General features: G+C 44.7%; 2 protein-coding genes across 2 annotated transcripts in view; one reads left to right on the plus strand and one right to left on the minus strand.

Annotated features, from left to right (window-relative positions):
• On the plus strand, window positions 1–20,265 carry CRYM (crystallin mu). The gene is made up of 8 exons (XM_030212726.1): window positions 1–239; window positions 906–1,074; window positions 5,159–5,221; window positions 8,155–8,256; window positions 13,020–13,203; window positions 15,294–15,415; window positions 16,248–16,332; window positions 19,958–20,265. The coding sequence occupies exons 1-8, from the start codon at window positions 76–78 to the stop codon at window positions 20,029–20,031; spliced, it is 963 nt and encodes a 320-aa protein (XP_030068586.1). The 5' UTR covers window positions 1–75; the 3' UTR covers window positions 20,032–20,265.
• The window catches only part of ANKS4B (ankyrin repeat and sterile alpha motif domain containing 4B), a 16,163-nt gene continuing 9,948 nt past the window's right edge, over window positions 18,702–24,916 (minus strand). Inside the window, exon 3 of the transcript XR_003943170.1 lies at window positions 18,702–18,712. The gene's annotated coding sequence lies outside the window, so the exon portion shown is untranslated. The remainder of the gene's footprint in view (window positions 18,713–24,916) is intronic.

Raw genomic sequence — 24,916 nt, forward strand, 5'->3', positions numbered from 1 at the left:
GTAGCGGACGGGCAGAAAGTAATTTCCCGACTCTAGAGTCAGACACGGGCCAGTACAGGTGCATAACTGGCAATCATGAGCGATCGGCCCCCTTTCCTAGAGGCGGAGGTAGTGAAGAAGTTTTTAACTTGCACAGCTTTAATCCCACTGCTGAAAACAGCTTTGATCAATTTTTCCGGGGGAACAGGAGGAATTATCCAGCCAGTTCGGACCATCGTGCCAGTGGCCACCTACGGCGGGTAAGGGTTAGGCAGAAGAGAGGCTGAGCTGATAAATATGTGGGACCTGACATCCTCCCTATGTGTCTCAAACATACTGCAAAAGCTGCACGTCACTTAACTGTCTCCAAACTGCATACCAGAGGTAGTTGGAGGAAATCACATTTGCAGATTTTGCAGTATTCTACTAAAAAAGGGCCTTAGGGCTAGAAAGATCACGGTGGGCTTGAGGGTTGTAATCGCCTAACCCTCAGCTCCCAGAGATGGGTAGAAAGAGAATAGGAAAATAAACTTAAAAGTTACTAGCTGCTTTGAATGGAAGATAGGGAGACCACTTAAGAGCTGCCAAGTTACCCAGCTCCAGGAGTGAGACTTATTTTTTTTTTGTCTAGTCTTACCTTTTAACTTACATCTCAAAGCAGTTTATAGTCCTTGATTCCACTCATTGAAATCAGTGCCACAGATCCCATAATGCACCAGGTGGGACTGTCAGAAATCCAGGACTGGCTTAAAAGGTCCTTCCCGGAACTGGATAATGGCAGCTTACTCAGGCTCCTAGTAGCCAACATTCCAAAATGTATCTCAGATGTCTAGTCTGGGCTTGAGTAAGCAGATCCTGTGACTGACAGGTGACAACTGAAGTGAATTATTATAGGCAAAGCCAAATGAACCATTTCTCCCCTCTAGATTTTTAGGGGTTATGCCTGCCTACAGCGCAACAGATGACGCCCTAGCCACAAAAGTAGTTACTTTCTATGAGAATAAAAGACCTGCGGATGAGAATGAAACACCTGCCTTTCCTTCCCACCACTCAACTGTTCTGCTGTTTGAGCCCAGGAATGGCATTTTGAAAGCTGTGAGTACACCCTGACTTGGAAGCTTCTTTCATTATTGCACAGCTAAATGAAGTACATTGTTTGTGGTGTGGGTACACATGGGAATAACGATCCACAAAATAAGTTGTGAGATTTTTTTTTATATTTAAAATGTTCAGGAAAATGTAATAGTACCGAACAGGAAGTGACATTTTATACACCAATACCAGAAAGTCCAGCGTGCTTCCATACATGTCACATGCACATGATTCATCCCAGGTTCCTAATCTGCAAGACAGTTGATAGACTTGTTTTTGCCTCAGTCTATAAATATAGATGTTTATACCTGTATATATGTACAGGGTGAGGCAAAAAAAGTAACCCCCCCTACGATTTTTTGCTGTTTTCTCAGCAACCATTTTGAATTTCAATGAGAAATTGTATATATTTTTGTAGTCATACTTACCTAAACTATGTTGATATTACTGACATTTCAACGTTACTACTTAGCAGTTTTTGCACTTTAAAAATGTTTGAGCTAAAACACAGTAAAACGACATCATTCAAATGATACAGTTAACAATGTGTCAGAATTTTGCAGTCACTGTGAGTGCTCAAAGGTGCCACCCCAAGCTTCAGCCCAAGCCTTCCATCGCTTTGGGAAATTCTTAGCCTTGTCAATTGGTCCCCTATGGTAGGCTGGTAGTTTTACAGTGAAAACATTTTTGAATGCGCAAAAATCGCCGTGTGGTCATGCTAAAAAGTCTGTAACCTCACCGTGTTTATAATCTCATTCCACATGGCACATAAATGTAGATAGTAACAAGAAATAAAGCTGTTTAATTTCATTTTGAAATTCCAATTGGTTGCTGAGAAAACAGCACAAAACTTTTTTTTTGCCTCACTCTGTATATATATATATATATATATATATATATATATATATATATATATATATATAATATATGTTTTGGTAGCTAGAGGTGGAATACCCTCCTGGGTAAAAGGTAGGGGGAAGGAGGTGAAGATCAAAAAGATTTTGTTTTAATTGTACTAACTTGTGATTAGTTGTCTGGAGTGTGGCTGTGCACTGATCTGATCAAGGGAATATAGCTAATGATTAGCATGCGCTAAAAGCTAAGAAGCCCATAAGTATAAAATGGACTTCTTAACATTTAGCGCAAGCTAATCGTAAGTGCACACTCGGGGCCCTTTTTACTAAACCACACTAGTGATTCCCGCACGGTAATGTGACAAAGCCAATTCTGGGCTGTGTTGCATTTGCCGCGCTGGGAATCACTAGGGTGGTTTAATAAAAAAAAAGCCCTAAATCTGTTAGCGCACCTTAGTAAAAGGATCCTTAAACATGTAGCATAAACACACAGCATTTCTCCTTATTCCTCATTCATGTGTCATTTGAGTCTTTCGTTGAATGTATTTTTTTTTTTGTTATATTTGTACCCCGCGCTTTCCCACTCATGGTAGGCTCAGTGTGGCTTACATGGGGCAATGGAGGGTTAAGTGACTTGCCCAGAGTCACAAGGAGCTGCCTGTGCCGGGAATCGAACTCAGTTCCCCAGGACCAAAGTCCACCACCCTAACCACTATTTACATTAACCATTATTTACAAAATAATTAGAAAACATATTTACAAACGGCAAGAACCATGCAGTCTTCAGTTACAGTGATAGTTTCTGATGACCTAAGGAGACAAAGGGGGGCATTTTCAATATGAGATCCTAAGTTTGACTTTGGACGTTTTGCACAAAATGTCCACAATCCAAATGGGAGAGGTCATTTTTGAAAAAAGGAAACATCTATTTTTTTTCAAAAATACTATTTCGAAACAAGGTTTTACGCTTTGTATTCTTTTTTTGGACCATTTAAAAAAAACAACAACTCATTGAAATTAAAAACGTAGAAAATCAAGCTGTTGGGATGTAAGAGGGACCAGCATATTTACTTGATTGGTCCCCCAGACATCCCAGGAGAGCAGTGAGGCTCCTAGAGGGCACTGCATTGGATTTTCAAATAAATGCTCCAGGTACACATCTCACCGTTGCTCCCTTATCTTGTCTGCTGAGTCCTTCAAAACCTACCCAAAACCCACTACCCCCAACTGTATGCCACTACAATAATCTTATGGGTGAAGGCAGTGCCGTAGCGAGGGCGGCTGACACCCGGGGCGGGTCGCCGCTGCACCCCCCCCGGGTGCAGCACGGCGCCCCCCCCTTCAGCGCACACCCCTCCTCCAGCGCGCACCCTCCCCCGGAGCACGATCTTACCTAGTTTAGAAGCGAGGGGCGGGCGGGAGGGCAGATCCGCCCCCGAGTCCACGTCGCTGGGAGCTCGTCGGCTCCATTGGTTCCTTGCTCTCTCTGCCCCGGAACAGGAAGTAACCTGTTCCGGGGCAGAGGGAGCAAGGAACCAACGGAGACGACACCCCCCCCAGCGGCGTGCACCCGGGGCGGACCGCCCACTGCCTCCCCTTCCTACGCCACTGGGTGAAGGGGGCATCTATATGTGAGTACAGTGGGTTTCTGATGAGGTTTGGAGGACTCACAGTTTCCTTCACAAGTGTAGCAGTAGGAAGAGGGCCTGAATCCACCTGTCTGCAGTGCACTGCACCCACCAATAGACTACTTCAGGGACCTGCATGTTGCTCTAATGGGCTTGAGCATAACATTTGAGGCTGGTAAGTAATGTTTTAAATCACATTTTTCAGGGATGGGAGGGGGTTAATGGCCACTGGGGACCCTGATCCCCTCTAGTGGTCATCTGGTCATTTAGGGGACCTTTTTGTGCCTTATTCATTATAAAAACAGGTCTAGCTCAAAACATCTTAGTTTTAGTCCTGGATGGTTTTGTTTTGTTTCGTTTCGTTATGGCTGAAAAATGACCAAGTCTTAGGAATGCTCAAATCCTGCCCTTAACACGCCCCCCTTGAGATTGTTGAATGCACTGCAGATGATCAGCACAGAAAAATGTCTGAAAAATAGGTTTCAAAAATACCGATTTGGATGTTTTTGTGAGAAAGCGTCCAAATGCTGCTTTGTGCCTCTTTGTAGATCTGTTTCTCTTTTGAAAATGAGCCCCATTGTAGTGTGATAAGATGGCAGCTAAGGTAGAGCAGTGTTGGGCTTTATAGCAAGAGGTACTGTAAAAAAAGAAGTATTAGTTTCCCTGTACAGTGCATAGGTGAGGCCCTATGTATAATCTTGCATCTTTTTTTTTAATATCCTCTGATTTCGGGACTACCTCTCCATAGCATAAGATTTGTTCACATTGCAAGTAATTGTTATTATAGTTTTATTTTTATACTAGTAAAAAAGCCCCGTTTCTGATGCAAATGAAACGGGGGCTAGCAAGGTTTTTCTTCTGTGTGCATGTGGGAGTGTGTGTGTCCCTGGCCTCCCCCCTCTGAGTCCTTCACTGTTACAGAGAGAGCGATTCAATTTGCTGTGTTTTCCTTCACTGACTGTTTGTGTTACAGAGAGGGCGGGGCAGACACTCATGGGGGAAACCGGATATCTCTCCCCCCTTCACACTTCCGGCTGGAGGCTTCATAGAACGTTGGTGGTGCCTTTTATATAGAGAGATGTGTGAAATGATATTTTGTACCCTGTTATGTTCCCTAGTAAAGAAATTTAGACACACACACACAAAAATCTTGCGTCTGCTCTGGTGGTCTTCCATCTAAAAGGAAAGGGTGGACACAGTCCAGAGAGGGGCTACCAAAATAGTTGGGGATTTAAGGATCTAATAACATATAAGCTAGAAGGGAGATAGGGGATATGATAGAGATTTAAATATCTTTTAAAGGTATAAATAGTGCAGAAGGAGCAAACCTTTTTCAAGGGAATGCATCTCAAGAACAAGGGGTCATAGCATTGAGATGCCAAGAAGTTGGTTAACTCATTGAACTGGTGGTGGATGCATGCAAGCAACAGCTCCCCCTCCCCCAGTAGAGGTGTAGAAACAAACCAGCAATGGAATTCAAGGAAGTATGGGATAATGGCAGAGAATCCCTAGATGCAAAGCTGCATCAGAATGAAATTGAGCCTTGTGGTTCTTACCTGCTGTTATACGCTGTGTTCCTATGCATTTATTGCTTGTGTTTTCTAGGTTCTAGATGGAAACGTCATTACAGACAGAAGGACAGCCGCTGTTTCTGCTTTAGCAACGGAAGTATGTGTACCACAATATTTTTAAAAAAGTACGGTGGGCGATGAGTGACTTGGAAGTTTAATATTATTTAATATTATTTAACCTGAGATGAAATTAGAATTAATTTTGCAACGAATCCAGTTGATCCTCACAAGCAAACCAGGAAATGCATTTTAAATGGTATAAATTCTGTGTTGAATTTTGGGGCTTAGTAGACAGGTACAAGAGGCAAACTATTTTCTCTGGAAGAGAATTCTATCCATCCCCTTAGAAAGGTAAGGGCCCTTTTACTGAAGGGCCCTAACACACATTTAGGAGGGGATTCTACAATATATCGTGACTAGTTTTCCACGTAAAAATCCAGCCATATTCTATAACAACACGTATAACTTATTGGCTTAACAAGCTAATTAGTGTTGGTAACGGGTCTTAACAAGCGATAATGAGCACTAATTGGTAATTAGAATTTACCACACAACTTGCTAAGCGTATTTTGTATCGCACTGCACCTAAATTCTAATGTGAGCAGGTAAAAAGGGGCGTGGTTGTGGGCGTTCAAAAAATTATATACACTGGTATAGAATATGGCCCTCTGTGTAAGTGTTGGGATTTACGTCACGTTTTCGTTGGTGTAAATGGAGGCGCGTAGTTTTAGGCGCTGATATATCAACTAAAAGTATTGTATATACAGCGCCTAAATCTAGGTGCTGCTTATAGAATTTGCTTCGGTGGAAATGTTTTCCATGCAGATTTTTCAGGCGCTGTATCTAGAATCTGGGCCAATGTCCATTAAAAAAAGGCTTACCGCAAAACATGTTAGTGTTTTGTGGTAATTTGTTACTTTGCATGCCCGACTCACGTATTATTATTATTTTTTAAAATATTTTTGAGACGAGGCATGGCATAGATGGGGAATGGGTGTGGAAGCGTTATCTGGCTAGTGTGTTCGCATTAGCGTACGCTAACTGGATAACGCAAACTTAGCATGTGAACATTTTTATCTTTGGGCCCTAGGCATGTGCCTAGTTTGCCTAAGCTTTCATCCAGCCTTGCGAGAGGCTGAACAAGAGCTAGCACTGAATGTCCTGCTTACTTAGGGCCTGATTCATCAATATGTTTTTCTAAAGACCGAGAACAAGAAAAAAGCCTTTTGCATCAGCCCCTAATTGGGGTCTTTCTTTCTTTCTTCCTTCCAATATGTGCCAAGGTTGCTTTGGAATAAATCCAGGATTCTTTCTGTCACTTGTACAGCACAGTCCGCAGTTTTGTTCTGTGCTGCACCAGCCTCTGGATTAATGCTTGGAGTTGTTTTGTCCCTATTAGTCTTCGGTCACTTTATATTTTTCTCTTGTCTTAAATCAGCAGACCAGGGCTGACCAATAGGGAAACAGGATAATAAGGAATTTGGATAGTTACTGGAATTGTTTTTGACCATAATTGTTTAACAAAACCATAGAATAGAAACTTCTATAAAGTATATAGCTTATTCTATGTCGGAAGCAATGAAGCTACAAAGTAGTAAATTTAAAACAAATTGGAGAAAATATTTCTTCATTCAGTGTGTAATTAATCTCTGGAATTCGTTGCCAGAGAATGTGGTAAAATCAGTTAGCTTAGCGGGGTTTGAAAAAGGTTTGGATAAGTCCATAACCATTATTAAAATGGACTGTGGGTAAAATCCACTGCTTATTTCTAGGATTAGCGGCATAAAATGTATTGTACTGTTTTGGGATCTCGGCAGGTACTTGTAACCTGGATTGGCCACTGTTGGAAACAGGATATTGGGCTTGATAGATCCTTGGTCAGTGCCGCCGAGAGACTAGGCCGGGCCTGGGGCAAGGCCGCCCCCGGGGCCCCCCTCCGTCCACCATCGGGCCGGGCCCCCCTGAATTCAAATCATAGCGCCTCACCTCAACCTCGCTCCGTGTGAAAGAAGCGCAGCAGCGGCAGTCTGCAGATTGCCTACTTTCAGGCCTTCCCTCCCTGTGTCCCGCCCTCGCGCAAGTTACGTCAGATGAGGGCGTGATACAGGGAGGGAAGGCCTGAAAGTAGGCAATCTGCAGACTGCCACTGTTGCACTTTTTTCACACGGAGCGAGGTCAAGGTGAGGCGCTATGATTTGAATTCAGGGGGGCCTGGCCCGGTGGTGGACAGAGGGAGGTGGGTGGAGGGGACTGCGGCGCCGGGCCCCCCTTGGAGGCCCGGGCCCGGGGAATGCTGTCCCCCCTGCCCCCCTCTCGGCAGCTCTGCCCTTGGTCTGTCCTAGTATGGCAATTCTTATATTTTTATGTTTTTATTGAGCTTTGCAACATTCTCATTACTTCAGAGTTTGTCTAAAGGAGGAGTGAGAAACCTTTATACACAGAGGGCCACATGAATGTCGGTACTACCCCTAGCAGGCTGCAACATTACATAATGTTGGAACCGGAAATGTACAGAACTCCGTAGACCTTCTGTGATAAATACAGAAGTAAAACTTTAGCTAAAATCAATGGAGACAAACTGCTAGATTGGCTATTCTGAAAATCTTTGTGAAATGCAGTGTATAAAATTGCCAAAGCTCTGGTTAATGACATTTTCTGTGTATATTTCCCATATTCTTGTGAGCGACATAAAATTCATTGGCGGACTGCAGGTTGCCCATTCCTGGTTTAGGGCAGGGTTATAATTGGGTTATAATTGTGCAGAATTCCTAAGCTGCATAACCGACTCACCATCTGAATGTATTTTACCCTTCACGTTTTGAATTGATTTCTGTACACCTTTGCATTTCTGAAGTGTAGAGGCTCTGAAATCCAGAGTGCTGAACATCCTCAGAGCATCTGGCCGAACCTTTTTTTTGTGAAACCCGCGCACGCTCAAGGCTCCTTTTAATATCTCTCAGTCTCTTAATTTCTTTAGGGGATCACCTCACTGCAACTCACCTGCTGCATTTTTCCTCCTGATTATTGCAGCTTCTGAAACCAGCTGCCGCTGAAGTGCTCTGCATTCTGGGCTCCGGTTCCCAGGCCCACAGTCATTTTGAAGTCTTCATGGAACGCTTCTCTTTCAAAGAGGTAAAAATCTGTTTTCTGTGAGATACCTAATGCTGTTAAAACATTTAGCTCCTTTTCGAAATTGGACTATTTTTATGCTTCTGATCTGTGTTTAGTGAAAGGTTCATGAATTGTATTTAGGGTGTTAATGTGTAAAGGTAACTAAACTTTATTTTATTGGCCTTTATCTTGCTCTTTGAAGAGGTTTTGATGATGCTGATTTCATGTGTACTTTTTTTTTTTTACTTTTGTTTATTATATTTCCTGAAGCCGCATGGAGTTTCAGATCAGCAGGGCTGCCAAGAGTCAGAGCCGGGGCATGGCTGCACCAACCCCCACTCGGGCCACCCCTGTGCCACCCCGCCCTCACTCAGGCTGCCACCATCCTCTGCTCCCCCCCCACCCCCTTACCTTCCTAGTCTTTTTTTTTTTAATTAGGATTTTCAGATAACAAAAATTATTATAAAAACAGTAAAGTAGAACAATAAAGATTGGACATATTGTTAATAGTTGAAGAAGTGATTCAGAACAGTATATGTACTGGCATTGCACAATATTTAACTACTCTCAATATTTCCCCTTACCTTCCTACATCTTCTCTTCTCCTTCCTCGGCTGTCACTCTTGCTGCTCCTGTGTGCTAGGACCCGGGTCGTCGCGTTAACGCAATAACATGGGTCCCGACACACAGGAGCAGGAGAGAGACAGACCCCTGCGCTGGGCTCCCCTGGGAGGCCGGGCTTGTGGAATTGCCCCCCCCCCCCCTCGGCGGCCCTGCAGACAGGCCTGAGTTGATTTAAATCATAATTTCAATCACTGGTCAGGAAGCAGGGTGAATTTTATTGGAATCAAATCTGTTTACATCATAACATTCTAGCTGGATAAAGTGGGTTACTGTGGGTTACTGTGTGCAAACGGGCAAAATATAGCAAAATGCTTGAATGTATTTTGTGGTAGATTCGCACACTAACCCCGCGTTAAGGGCTTATCATCCTTTTGTAAAAGAGTCCCTTTATTTTTGTTCAAACATGAAAATTCAAAAACCATGGTCAGGGAAGACAGGCGAGCCTTATGAAAAAATATATTTCCTATCCTGAAGATCCTGCCTGTTCAAACGTAATTCTTTTCAGCATAAAAAAATCAGATTAGATTACAGTGATTTGAAAAAGTTTGTGCCCTCCTCCTGATTTCTCCTGTTCTTGCATCTGTGTCACACTGAGTGGGTTCTGATCTTTAAGCAAAATGCAATATTACAAAAAGGAACCTGAGGAAACACATAAAACGTTTTTTTTTAAAGATGATACCTTTTTTATTGGACATAACTTAATACATTTCTTTTTTTTATAATAAGTTTATTAAATCATAACGATACACCACAGAAAATGCAACAGAACAGAACAAAACACACAATATGATACAGAGTGCTGAGTTCTAACCCTAAAACTAGTCCATATTGGATAGAAAAAGGTCTAAAGACTTCCATTTACGGATAGCTGATTTGTGTCCAGACAGAGAGAGTACTGCAGATTGCTCATATTTTTTATAAAGCAGAATCCAATTCCACCACATTCACATGGGAATTATCCTTCCAGTGCGAAACGTTTTTTTAAATTATTACTTCATTTATTTAAGGAACAAGGCTATCCAATACCCATATCACCCATGTGAAAAAGTAACCGCCCTCTAAACTTAATAACTGGTTGCACCACTGTTAAGCAGCAGTAATTGCAGCCAAACGTTTACAGTAATTCGATATCAGTCTTTCACATTTGTAGGTTTTCGTGCATGAACTGCTTGTTTCAAGTCCTGGCACAGCATCTCTATTGGGTTTAAGTCAGCACTTTGACTCATTCAGAACTTAAATTTTGTTTCTCTTTGGCAGTGGCGTTCCTAGGGGGGGCTGATACCCGGGGCGGATCGCCGATGCGCCCCGCCCCCCGGATGCAGCGCCCCCCCCAGGCGAAAGAACCCCCCCCAGGTGCACCCGGGGCGGACCGCACCCACCGCCAGTGGCGTTCCTAGGGGGGCGGACACCCGGGGCGGCACCCTGCCCCCCGGGTGCAGCACCCCCCCTGATGCAGCGCGGACCCGCCCCGGGTGCAGCACCCCCCCCGATGCAGCGTGAGCCCCCCCCAGGTGCACGCCGCTGGGGGGGGGGTGCCGCAGCGTGCGCCTGCTCAGAGTAACCTGTTCCAGGGCAGAGGGAGCTGCAGGGAACGCACGAAGTCAGCGAACTCAGAGCAGGCGCGCGCCGTGGCACCCCCCAGCGGCGTGCACCTGGGGTGGACCGCACCCACCGCCCCCCCCCCTAGGAATGCCACTGCTCTTTGGCCATTTAGATGTAGCTTTGTGTTTTGGATCACTGCCTTGCTGCTGTTTATAGTGGAGTCTGTTAGGGCCTCCTCTGACAGCCTAGTTAGTATCAGTGAGGATCGTGATTATGTGGGGATTATTTCTCCGATATATCTACATACCATAAGAAATATGCAATTTGGAAGTATGGGGCAAATAAGGTTTTTCTACCTCCTTACACCCACCCCAGATATGATGGACCAACCACCCCCGAGGTAAGGGGTGATAGAAAGGACAGAAGCTATTTTCCTTCCAAAGGGATAGTCTTTATTCCAGTACAGATAATAACAAGGCAGTAAGATGATAAAGCAATTAGACAATAATCTATTTAGGCAATAAAGACTATCCCTTTGGAAGGAACAAAAATTAACACTGCATAACCCAGTTACGCTTCAGCTCACAGACAGATGACTGGAAGTTCTCCTTAAGAATTGGTACAGTGAACGTACAAATGGATGTGTATAATGTATCACCCTTTAAGGTGGCGAGGGGGGGGAATGGGTATTGCTGGGTCATTCTGTAAAAACTTAAAAAAAATTGTTGAAGTCAATTGAGGACTACCAACTGTAGATATAATATAGTTAACATTTCGTTACATTTCCTGTTGCCTGGCTATACATGTATTAGTGCATTGACGATATGTATCTTGGGCAGCATGTATTGCACAATTGTTCAATAAAGACTTCATATAAATTGAAAAAAGAATTGGTACAGTGTAGATAGAATTCATGGTTCCTTCAATAATGGAAAGTTTTCTAGGTCCTGAGGCAGCAAACCCTCCCCGTCACCATCACACCACCACCACCAACATGTTTATCTGTTGGTACAATGTTCTTATTTTGGAATGGTGTATTTGCTTTATGCCAGACATCAGTGGCGTAGGAAGGGGGGAGCGGTGGGGCTGTCCACCCTGGGTGCACGCCACTGGGGGGTGTCGGCGCCTCGCTGGTTCCTTGCTCTCTCTGCCCCTTCTGGGGCAGAGAGAGCAGGGAACCAGCGAGGCGCCGACACCCCCCAGCGGTGTGCACCCGGGGTGGACCGCCCTACCGCCCCTCACCGCCTTCCAGGTATGTTCTCAGGGGGGGGGGGGTTGTGCTCCGGAGGGGGAGGGTGTGCCGCACTGCACCCGGGGGGGGGGGGTGCGCAGCGGCGACCCGCCCCGGGTGTCAGCTGCCCTCACGACGCCACTGCCAGACATAATGACACATAAGCATTATCTTAAAAGACTTGGAGATCAGGTGTGTTTTCGCAAACGTGAGATGAGCATTGATGATGTTCATGGAGAGCAGCCATTTCCACTTTGCTGCTCTCCCATATAAATCCCATTCTTGCTCAATTTCTTTCTCATTGTGGAGCCATGAGCACTGACTTTAGCTGAGGTTAGAGAAGCCTGCAGTTTTTTGGATGCTCTTCTGCATGGGGTCCCGACCATTAGGCCACCTGAGTCGGGGCTCTCAGGCAGCATTCTTCAGGAGTGGCATCTCCCCTCCTTCGCGGCGTTTACTTTGTCATGTTCCAAACCCGGCAGCGATTCCCATATGCTGCCGGCACCCGCCACTTCCCTTTACTGTGGCCACCTCTCTGATGTAACTTCCTGTTTCGTCAGAGGCTCAGGCAGCAAGAACTAATCAGGTCTATTCTCTTATTTCCATATACTGCTGCTAACAAGCAAGTTCAAAGAAGGTAAGATTGTTATTCATTATAATATCTTTGGGCTAGCTTCAACTCTTTACAACGTGTTTGAAGACAATTGTAAAATATAATTTAAAACAAAGCTTAAGTGCTGACATGATCACTGTTCATAGGGTTACCATATGTCCGGATTTTCCCGGACATGTCCTCTTTTTGAGGACATGTCCGGACGGGTTTTGCCAGCCCGCCCATTTGTCCAGATTTCTGGACCAATGGGCGGGCAGCGGGACTATCCTAGCCTCCCCTTCCCTTACTATCTACTGCCCTGGTGGTCTAGTGACCTCTTCGGGGCAGGAAAGAGCCCCCTCTTTCCTGCCCGGTGCGCTGCCCTTGCCCTGCATCCTGTTGCTGTGATGGTCTCGGGATTCAAAATGGCCGCCGAGCGTTGAAGCGGCCTCGCGAGACGTCAACTCTCGGCGGCCATTTTGAATCCCGAGACCATCACAGCAACAGGATGCAGGGCAAGGACAGAGCTCCGGGCAGGAAAGAGGGGGCGCTTTCCTGTCCCGAAGAGGTCACTAGACCACCAGGGCAGTAGATAGTAAATAAGTAAGGGGAGGGGAGGTGACGGGGGGGGGGCAGGGGAGGGGAATATGTGACAGGGGGTGGGGCGAGGACAAAATATGGTAACCCTAACTGTTTACTCACACTCAAACACACACACTCTCTCTCTCTCTCTCTCCCCTCGGGTCAGGAGTCTGCTTAGCACATGTTTTTGTTCTTTCACTTTCTGTTCCAAAGCTAAAGTTGTGGAGTCGTAGAAGAGAGAAAGCTGAGCAGTTTGCCAGCACGGTGAACGCCAAGGTCCAGGTGTGCGCCACTGCCAGAGAAGCTGTCACCGATGCAGATGTGATTATTACCGTTACCATGGCAACAGAGCCCATTTTATTTGGAGAATGGGTGAAGCCAGGTGCCCATGTCAATGGTGGGTAGGGTGGATTAACCTTTAAAGTACTGTTTTAATAAGGTTTAAAAAGTGTGCAGGCAAGTCAGATTCACTTTTCACTGACTTGATAAAGTGAATCTAGCTATTTATTGCTAAAATGTAGTGGGTAAATCTACTTGCACCTTGTTTGCCAACTTTTATTTCTATGTATTGGAGCTGGACGAAATGTCCAGTTTGGATAGTAACATCCCTCGTCCAATTCCTCTTTAATTGAAGTGCTTTCCATGCCTTGTTACTGGCATCACTGGCTCTGCTATAACCAGTCTGCACTGAGCATGCATCATAGTGGAGGAGTGGCCTAGTGCAGTGGACTTTGATCCTGGGGAACTGGGTTCGATTCCCACTGCAGCTCCTTGTGACTCTGGGCAAGTCACTTAACCCTCAATTGCTCCTGGTACAAAATAAGTACCTGAATATATGTAAACTGCTTTGAATGTAGTTGCAAAAAACCTCAGAAAGGCAGTATATCAAGTCCCATTTCCCTTTCCCTATTTGAGATTCTACATGGAATGTTGTAACTATTGGAGATTCTAGATGGAATGTTGCTACTCTTTGAGATTCTGCTGCTACTATTTGAGATTCTACATGGAATGTTAATGTTGCTATTCCACTAGCAACATTCCATGTAGACGCCTGCCCTTGCAGATCAGCAATGCGGCCGCACAGGCTTCTGTTTCTGTGAGTCTGACGTCCTACATGGAGGAGTAGCCTAGTGGTTAGTGCAGTGGACTTTGATCCTGGGGAACAACTGAGTTCATTCCCACTGCAGCTCCTTGTGACTCTGGGCAAGTCACTTAACCCTCCGTTGCCCCTGGTACAAAATAAGTACCTGAATATATGTAAACCGCTTTGAATGTAGTTGCAAAAACCTCAGAAAGGCGGTACATCAAGTCCCATTTCCCTTTCCCTACATGTGTTTTTATCAAGATACAAGAAGGTGATACATGTGTTACATGTTTAAAGAGCATCTACGGATGCTCCTCTAGAGAACAGTACTGGAAACTCTATACATTAAGTCTTTGCCTCACACTGTAGAGCTGCTCTGGTGTTAGTTATAAGAAAAGGGGGAAAAATCCTACAATAGTTACATTTTGATGGTCCCCTTTTATTGCCTCTATATTATTAGAGTGCAGGTTTCAAACAGTTTTACATGGGTAAACACTTGCATATCCACTTAAAAACATCATTGGGGGGAGGTAGGGGGGTTGGTGGGAGGGGAGGGAGGGGGTAACGGGAGGGAAAGGGGTAATGATGTGGGAGGGTGGGAGGATGGGAGGGTAGAGGGGGAGGGTGAAAATGTGAAAACAAAAGTTGATCATGGACTCAATGATTGGTTTTCTGTTATGATGTTGGTATTTTAATTATGCCAGATGTGGAATGTATTTTATTTTGATTGTCATCAATAAAAATGTTGAAAACTAAAAACATCATTGAAAAATTGCATTCTATGCTCCCCCCCCCCCCCCAAAGAATGCGGGTGAAAGTACATAATCTTTAGGACAGTCACAGGCACAAAAAGATTGGGAAGCACGGTTCTAAGGGAATCTTCTGGAGTTACAGGTACTTAGGTTTGGGGCAGGCGAAGGGTGAATATACACACGTACCCGTAATTCCAGAAGATTCCATTAGTACACTATTTCATGATCTTTTTCTGCCTGTGACCCCCATGACTGTGGCCAAATAAAATTGCGTACCTCCCTGGAGGCACAGAATAATGATGCATCTATGGAGAGCCCACCTAGGACGTGACCCCATTTAGGGTCCCGACCCACAGTTGAGGAGCCTCTGCCTTAGAAAATTCACTTGTTTGTGTCCATGGGCTGCAAAGAATGATGACACTTTGCTTAAAATTCCCCCTTAGTGTCCTTGTGTAGATGTGGTCTCCAGAAATGCTTACAGAACTAAAGGCAGAGCCTCATCAGAGACCTCTAGACAGGTCATATCATTAAAATGCAGGCCTGAGCTGTGGTTATTTTTATGAGTTTATAATACAAATATTTTGTTCTATTTCTCACATAAAACAAGATCTTGCAAATACATTTTAAACATTCATATCTGTTTTTTGTTAGCTGTCGGTGCATGCAGACCAGACTGGAGAGAAGTAGACGATAACCTGATGCAGAACTGTGTCTTGTATGTGGATTCCAGAGAGGCAGCATTAAAGGAATCAGGAGATATTGTATTATCAGGGGTAATATCTTTGCGCAACTACATTCTTGTGACTGGGGCAGACTGAGGGTGGTCTTGGCCCCCCCCCCCCCCGCCCGGCCGCTGCCTGACACTCCCCTGCCGCCGCAGCCTCCATCCCTGCTGTCCTCACTTCCCTGGTCCTACCTGAGGGATCCTGGTAGTCTGGTGGCCTCTGCCGGGGGGGGGGGGGGGACATGTTCTTTCCTGCCCACTGTGCTGTTGCTATTCCCGCGCATGTTTTCAAAATGGTGTGTGAAACTTCCCGCGGTAGTCTCGGCCGCCATTTTTAAAATACGGTGGTGCCGGGGTGGGGGGAATAGCAGCAGACCAGCGGGCCAGGCAGGAAAGAACATGTACCCCCCCCCCCTGCTGAAGCCACTAGATCATTAGCGGCGTGCCGGGCATCCGGGCGAAGCCTCTGGGGCCCCTAGAGCCTCTGGGCCCTCGGGCACTGCCCAGTTGCCTGAATGGTCAGTCCGCCCTGGGACTGTGTTTTATATGGTTCATCATAGCTGGTTAAATGCTGAATATCCCACTTAATTGGCTATCTTTTAGCTGCTGTGTAAGCCCGGATATTCAATACTGGTGTCTGAACATGACCCAGCATTGAATTTCCAGAGATAAAGCTAATTAAGTTACGCATGCTGTTATAGAATCCGCTAGGCATGCTATATAGAATCCAGGGGAAGACATATATTTACATAGGTAAAGAGAGAGATAAATGTACTTGTATGCTATATGCCAGATACAGTATCTTATGGTATATATACTTCATAGTGTGATATAAACCAGATGTCACATAGCGTACAGAAATACACTTCTTTGTTTCACAGGCAGAAATTTTTGCAGAACTGGGTCAAGTACTGAAAGAAAAAAAACTTGCCCTTGCTGAGAAAACTACAGTGTTCAAGTCAGTGGGTAAGAATATGTTTTTTTTTTTCTGGTTTGGTCTGGAAGAAAAGTGAGACCTGTCATTGAAGAGTCCAGTTTTAATTTTCATAGGGTTGTACTGGGCATAATTCCTGTGTTTTGCTCTTCACTTTGAAAGATTAATAAACATGTCTGATAGCAAAAGGTGCCCCATTGACAAGGCACCCCAGGCAAACTTTCAGTCGTGTGCCCGAATTAATCTTCAGGACCCTACCCCATGCTCCTCTATATACGCAAATAGGGGGGGTGGGGTTGGCTATTTTTAACATTCCACCTATGTGAAAAGTCCTCAAAAGGCACCTATGTGTCTTTAGAAAGTAGGTTGCTATGGTGACACTGTTACAAGAAATGATTTATCTTGGGGGAAAGAGCTCTAGTACTCGCTACTGTTTATAATTTAAGAGCAGGTGCTGTATTTATAAGTTTTAGGATATTACTTTCTCCACCAATCACCAAAGGTGATAATTGCAATAAATTAAATAAATTAAGTATATATAAAAGATACCATATACTCAGAACACAAAGAGACCGTATTTTTAGCTTCAAAAAGGTTGATTTAATATACAATTGCACACGAGAGGTAGGTTTTTAAAGAGATCTTTACAGGTAATCTGTGCTTAAGTAAGGTAAAGTAAAGTAGCAGGTTTAGATCAAAAGTTATGTTACTTACAAGTCCTTGTTACATAGTATGAACAGCATGAAGTAAGCACATGTTTGCAGGACAGGAGAGCTTCTGCAGTGAGTGGATCTGAGTTGCTTGCAGTTGAAGAGAATCTGAATCTTGGGGAAACAGCTTTTGCTTTTATATCTTGCAAGCTGCAGGAGGATATGATCACAGAGTCCCAGCACCTGCTTCCTGGTTTGCACTGGATAACTTGCAAGGCATTATGGTTATTGTAGTCAGTTCACATGATCTGCAGATGACCTGGCATCCATTTGTCTGATAGTTGATGGGAGGGGCAGGTATACCTTTGACAAGCAAATGTCTTGTTTATGGTTTCCCCTCTGAAGTCTTTGTTATCAATAGTTGGAGTTATGCCATTTCCAGACTATCTGTCTGCTGGTGGAGATGTCTATGTGATTCTTCAAGTATCCACCTTAGTCATGCTTTTGTTCAGTCTTTTTAGGTGGGAGGGCAGAGAGAGTTTTATTTCTCTTTGAAGCACAGTACCTTTTTGTCTCTGTTAAGTGTTTGTAATTAACTAGTCCTGCTATCAGAAGTCCCCAGGAAAAGGAGAAGGGGAGATGAAATTCAGGCTAGCTGATCTCAAAGCTGTATTTTTATATTGTTATATATGATCCAGCAAAATATCATGCTACGTATTTCAATAATAAACTGATACCATTACAACACTTGGTAGCACATAAATTCTTCTGTTATACAAATCCTTCCCAGCTCTGAGATTCACCCAAGGTGGTGTACAGCAGGTACAGTTTAACATAAAACTTACAATTTTGTTAACATCATAACAATAGTAAAATGACCAAATATAAACAATAGAAACAGCAAATTGAAACCTAATAATAAGATTACCATGAAACAGGATCAAAAATATACACATTTAACAGCACTGAAATTCAAATAACAGAGATATAATACAATGTCAGCATAATACTAATGAAACATCTAATAAGCACACATTAGAACATTCATATAACATAGATACGATGTAATGCTTTTCTATAATACAGCTTAACACGTAGTCAAGGGGTCAAGTGCAGATATATAGACAGGGACAAGATGGGTAGTACAGAGTCAGTTGGGATAAATAGATGGGTGGCTAAACTCAAGGTAAGTTCTTTGTACAGTAAAACAAGATATAAGGAACTGGTCTTAAGTTACAGTGTGTGTAGCAAGCTAGTCCAGGTACAGAGTGGTGTATAGTCGGTCAACCAATGTATTAAAGGCTTGGGAGAAAAGACAGGCTTTCATCTGCTTCCTGAAGTAAAGGTAGACGTAGCCCCCCTGGGAGTAAATTCCAGAGCGTAGGGGGCTACTCATGAGAAGGCTCTCTGGTGGGTATCAGACGTACAAGGAGTGGAGGAGTGGCCTAGTGGTTAGCGTGGTGGACTTTGGTCCTGGGGCACTGGGTTTGATTCCCACTACAGGCACAGGCAGCTCCTTGCGACTCTGGGCAAGTCACTTAACCCTCCATTGCCCCAGGTACACATGAGTACCTGTATATAATATGTAAGCCGCATCAAACCTGCTATGAGTGGGAAAGCGCAGGGTACAAATGTAACCAAAAAAAAATTCTTTTGTTGAAAGGACAGGTAGTGATGCTCCTTGAGAGGATCTTAGAGATCTCAAAGGTGTGTAAATGGCTAACTTATTCTTTAAGTACCCTGGCCCTTTATGTCTGAGGGCCTTGAAAATCAAACATGTAAAACATGCTTTACATATGGAAAACACATTATAAATTTGTCCCCTTAGAGGGCAATTTCCAAAAGCCGTTTACAGGGATAGTTACTGTAAAATATTGCACCTTACCAATAATGAGTGGAGTGGAACAGGAGGATGTGAAGCGTCTGTTCACGCTTTCCAAAAATACTAGGACTAGGGGGGCATGCGATGAAACTACAGTGTAGTAAATTTAAAACAAATCGGAGAAAATGTTTCTTCACCCAACGCGTAATTAAACTCTGGAATTCGTTGCTGGACAACGTGGTGGAGGCGGTTAGCTTGGCAGAGTTTAAAAAGGGGTTAGATGGTTTCCTAAAGGACAAGTCCATAAACCACTACTAAATGGACTTGGGAAAAATCCACAATTCCAGGAATAACATGTATAGAATGTTTGTACGTTTGGGAAGCTTGCCAGGTGCCCTTGGCCTGGATTGGCCGCTGTCGTGGACAGGATGCTGGGCTCGACGGACCCTTGGGTAGACTGTTGTTATAAAACAAAAAAGTTTTGATGATGGAAGTTAGAATTGTTGTTTCTGAATTGAATGTTTTGATGATGACATGGCAGTTTTTGTTGAACATGGAATGTATTTTTCTGTTGAATATCGTCAATAAAAAATATTGAACATAAAAATAAATAAATAAAAAGAAGTGGAAACAAAAAAAGGTTTGGACAAGTTCCTGGAGGAAATGTTCATAGTCTGCTATTGAGCTAGACATGGGGGGAAGCCACTGCTTACCCCGGGATCCATAGCATGGAATGTTGCTACTCTTTGGGATTCTGCCAGGTACTTGTAACCCAGATTGGCCACTGTTGGAAGTGGGATACTGGGCTAGATGGACTCATCGGTCTGACCTAGTATAGCTTTTCTTATGGGAATTAATGCTGTTCTGGTATGGCATAGATTCTGAGTATAAGCAATGTTTTAAAGTGACTATTTTGTGATATATTGTAGTATATTAATTAGAAAATAAATCTGATATATATGTGTGATTTAATATCACTGCAAATTCAATTTTGCTAACATTAACATGATGTTATTAGCTAATGTACTGGTTTGAATGTGTTTGTGGGGGTTTTAAAATGTAGGGTTAATTCTATCCTGCCAACTACCCAGTCTCTACAGTCGCTTCCTCTGCTTCAGAGGGTTTTAAGTTCTGTTATTCCCAGATCCTATGTGATGCTAATTGTAATTCATTTGTGCATGGCAGGTCTGGCTATTGAAGATGCCGTTTCTGCTAAACTGGTATTTGACTCCTGGTCTGCCGCCACAACCAATGAGTGAACAGACAGAAGAGATTCTGCATATTGAAGAGTGAAAGGTTAACATTTCTGTAGCCGAACAAAAGGAATTCTGCAGAAGATCATCTGTCTTTACTCGGCAGTACTTTTGTTGAAAATACAGCATTGCGATGATAATATCATATTCACACATATTTACTACCATCTTTTCAATCTTTGCCACATCTGTGCTAAAAAGAGTTTTGCAAGTTTTGTTGTTGTCCCCTAATCTGACTAACCAGCTCATTTTCGAAAGAGAAGGGCGCCCATCTTCTGACACAAATCGGGAGATGGGCGTCCTTCTCTCAGGGGCGCCAGAATCGGTATAATCGAAAGCCGATTTTGGGCGTCCCCAACTGCTTTCTGTCGCCGGGATGGCCGAAGTTCCCGGGGACGTGTCGGAAGGGTAGCAAAGGCGGGACAGGGGCGTGCCGGGGCGTGGTTAAGAGATGGGCGCCCTCGGCCGATAATGGAAAAAGAAGAGAATTTGGTCTGCTTTATTTGGTCCTTTTTTTTTCAGGTCCAAGTCCCAAAAATGTGCCAGAACTGACCAGATGACCACCGGAGGGAATCGGGGATCACCTCCTCTGACTCCCGCAGTGGTCACTAACCTCCTCCCACCCTCAAAAAAAAACACTTTAAAAACTTTTTTTGCCAGCCTCAAATGTCATACTCAGGTCCATGGCAGCAGTATGCAGGGCCCTGGAGCAGTGTTAGTGGGTGCAGTGGACTTCAGGCAGGCGGACCCAGGCCCATCCCCCCCCCCCCTACCTGTTACACTTGTGGTGGAAAATGTGAGCCCTTCAAAACCCACCCGAAACCCACTGTACCCACATGTAGGTGCCCCCTTCACCCCTTAGGGCTATGATAGTGGTGTATAGTTGTGGGGAGTGGGTTTTGGAGGGGCTTTGGGGGGCTCAGCACCCAAGGTAAGGGAGGTATGCATCTGGGATCAATTTGCGAAATCCACTGTAGTGCCCCCTAGGGTGCCCGGTTGGTGCCCTGGCATGTGAGGGGGACCAGTGCACAACGAATCCTGGCCCCTCCCATGACCAAATGCCTTGGATTGGTTCGTTTTTGAGATGGGTGCCATCGGTTTCCATTATGGCCGAAAACCGATGGCAACCATCTCTAATGTTGACCTAAATGTTCAGATTTGGGCGCCCCCAACTGTATTCTCGAAACGAAAGATGGACGCCCATCTCGTTCGAAAATACGGTTGGCCCCGCCCCTTTGCGGCGCCGTCCTCGAAGATGAGCGCCCTTAGAGATGGGCATCCCCGTTTGAAATTGCCCCTCCACGTTATGTTGTGTTTGTAGAATTTGCAGTGCAGTGGGAAGGGCCAAGGGTCTGAAGGAACACTTTTGGGCATGGGATAGTTCAGGGGCTTTGGACTTCTTTTAAAGAAAAATAAATGTCACATTTGGTTGATGTGTTTTTTCTTTTCCAACCTGTCCCATTCTACTTGCTGTACCATCTTTGCTCTCGGGCTTGTAGCTTCCTAGTACTGTAAGTTTGACTGATTAAACATCAGTTTGTCTTCTAGCCTCTTATCAGTTGCGTTGGGTCTTCCATCAAAAGTGAGTGGAGCGGAAGTGGCCAAGTTGTCACAAGCAACCCTACTCATTTGGTCCAAACTTCCTCATTCCAAACCCTTGGAGGCCAGGGGTTAAATCTCTCGTCTGCCACTGACGCTCCTTGTGACTTGACACGGTGGGAGATAAAATGATTTGCTCACTTAGACTGTAACTCTCTAATTCTCTAATTGCGCACGCGGTCATAGAATAGTACCTTGATTAGTGCTTAATTGGCAATAACTATGAATAATTGTCCTTAAATAGCACAAATTTGCAGTTGCATGCGTGAGTTATGACCTCGTTCATAAAGTGTACGTGTAAATTGTCTAGCGCCTAATTCCACGGAGGGGGGGGGGCGTTTATGTGGGAGGGGCATGAGCAGGTCACAAGCATTCCAACTCTTCCAGTGCACATTTTGCTCTTTGGGGCCTTTTTACTAAAGGGTTGCCGCTGGCCCGCCGCGGCCGTCGGTGGTAGTCCCGCCCCCAGCCTGCGGTATTTCTAGCGCTGCCGGAATTTTTCAAAAATGATCACCGCAGGGGGTTACCTGCCGGTAATCTGGCAGTGCCGCACGCTGCCCGGTTACTGCTGGGTTAGCTCGGGAGCCCTTACTGCAACTCAGTGGGTGACAGTAAGTGCTGTCCCCGAAATGGCCGTGCAGCAAGTGTGAACTTACAGCAGGTCCATTTCTTTTTTTTTCCACCTGTTTATCCACTGCGGTAAAAGGGGCCCTTAGTGTCTTACTGTAGGTAAGGAGCTATTGTAATCTGAATATGTATCGCCACTGTACAGCTCAGGGGTATAGCCAGACCTCAACATTTGGAGGGTCCAGAGCCCAAAGTGTGGGGGCACAGTTTGGACCGCCTCCCTGCCACAATCCCTACCCTGCCGCAACCCCACAAACCTTGACTGGCGGGGGTCCCCCACCCCCACCAGCTGAAGCCTTTCTCCAGTGCAGGTCTCTATGCATTGCTTGCCCTGCTTCCTCTCACGTCGCATGCGTTCTTTGGTTTTAGTTTCACTAAAACCAAGTGTGCACGCAACGTGAGAGGAAGCAGGGCAGGCATTGCACAGACAACAGCGCTGGAGAAAGACTTCAGCTTGCGGGGGTTGGGGACCCGCCTGCCAAACTAGGGGCCCTGGATCCAATTTGGGGGGAGGGGCCCAGGCCCCCCAAGGATCCCCCGTAGCTATACCTCTGGTACAGCTTTGCATATTTCCTGTTGCACTATACGAGAAGTATTATTGAGTTCTTTATCTTGCTGTATTTTGGCAAGATACTGCTCTGTTAATCTGTCACTCATCTGAGAGAATATACAGAACAAACTAAATTTAGGATTTTTTTTGTTTTGTTACATTTGTACCCCGCGCTTTCCCACTCATGGCAGGCTCAATGCGGCAGGCAGTGGAGGGTTAAGTGACTTGCCCAGAGTCACAAGGAGCTGCCTGTGCCGGGAATTGAACTCAGTTCCTCAGTTCCCCAGGACCAAAGTCCACCACCCTAGCCACTAGGCCACTCCTCCACTGTTGCTACTATTTGAGATTCTACATGGAATGTTGCTATTCCACCAATGTGGCCGCGCAGGCTTCTGCTTCTGTGAGTCTGACGTCCTGCACGTACGTACGTGCAGGACGTCAGACTCACAGAAACAGAAGCCTGCGCAGCCTTCTACATGGAATGTTGCTAGTGGAATAGCAACATTCCATATAGAATGTCCAATAGTAGCAACATTCCATGTAGAATCTCCAATAGTATCTATTTGTTACATTTGTACCCTGCGCTTTCCCACTCATGGCAGGCTCAATGTGGCAGGCAATGGAGGGTTAAGTGACTTGCCCAGAGTCACAAGGAGCTGCCTGTGCCGGGAATCGAACTCAGTTCCGCAGTTCCCCAGGATCTATATTTAGTATACATTTGCCAGGTATTTTCTTTGTTTGTAGACCAGGGTTGTTAGAGAGGATGTGTTTTAATCAGGATTGGTTAAGGGGTGGTCTTGAACGGAATAATATGGACACTGTGTAGTACTATGCTATTTTGTAGTAAGGCCTTTGAGGCCTACTGGCTGCCTGCCTAGTTCATGTCTCATTAAAATAAAGTACAGCATTTTGCACCAGCGTTGGTCTACTTCTCTTGTAAGATGCCTTGTGATTAAATGATAAGATCCCAAATGATACAGAAATTTGAATGTTTAGACTTCTGCTTGGTCTGTGTAAGTATCAAAGTACACTGTCTGTTCCCACTAGTAGAAATGAAGATTAATTGGGCATTAATAAATTACACAATCCGTTTAATTTAGGTATCTATTCTCTATGAGGATGAACACACACAGTTATTATAATGCCCTCACTAGAAACAGTTGTGGTGGCATTAGTCTTTGTAGGGGTTGACAATAGGGGAAGCTTTCAGAAATAAGGGTTTCCTGTTTCTGACACTCAAAATTTTATCATGCATTTGTTTACAGCTGGTGCTATGTGTGTAAATCACTGAGAAGAAACAAGTCACATGTGGGATACCCATTGGTAACATGGTAACATAGTAAATGATGGCAGGTAAAGACCTGTACGGTCTATCCAGTCTGTCCAACAAGATAAACTCATTTTACATGGTATGTGATACTTTATACCCGAGTTTGATTTGTCCTTGCCATTCTCAGGGCACAGACCGTAGAAGTCTACCCAGCACTGTTCTTGTACTAAAAGTTCTGAAGATTCTGGAATCCTAAAGAGTTACAAGATTCTGGAATCCCAATTAGTAGCAACATTCCATGTAGAACCCCAAAGAGTAACAAAGTAACATAGTAAATGACTGCAGATAAAGACCTGTACGGTCCATCCAGTCTGCCCAACAAGATAAACTCATTTTACATGGTATGTGATACTTTATACCTGAGTTTGATTTGTCCTTGCCATTCTCAGGGCACAGACCGTAGAAGTCTACCCAGCACTGTTCTTGTACTAAGTTGTGAAGTTAACGTTGAAGCTCCTTAAAATTTGCACTCCAGCTCATCCCTATCTATTCAGTCACGATCAGGGCATAGACCATAGAAGTCTGCCCAGCACCGGTTTTGTTTCCCGATTACCGGCGTCGCCACCTAATCTCTGCTAAGATTCCGCGGATCCATTCCTTCTAAACAGGATTCCTTTGTGTTTATCCCAGGCATGTTTGAATTCCATTACCGTTTTCATCTCCACCACCTCCCGCGGGAGGGCATTCCACATATCCACCACCCTCTCCGTGAAAAAAATACTTCCTGACATTACTCCTGAGTCTGCCCCCCTTCAACCTCAATTCATGTCCTCTAGTAGAGAATG

This window comes from Microcaecilia unicolor, chromosome 8, assembly GCF_901765095.1.
Source record: "Microcaecilia unicolor chromosome 8, aMicUni1.1, whole genome shotgun sequence".
Classification (NCBI taxonomy): domain Eukaryota; kingdom Metazoa; phylum Chordata; class Amphibia; order Gymnophiona; family Siphonopidae; genus Microcaecilia; species Microcaecilia unicolor.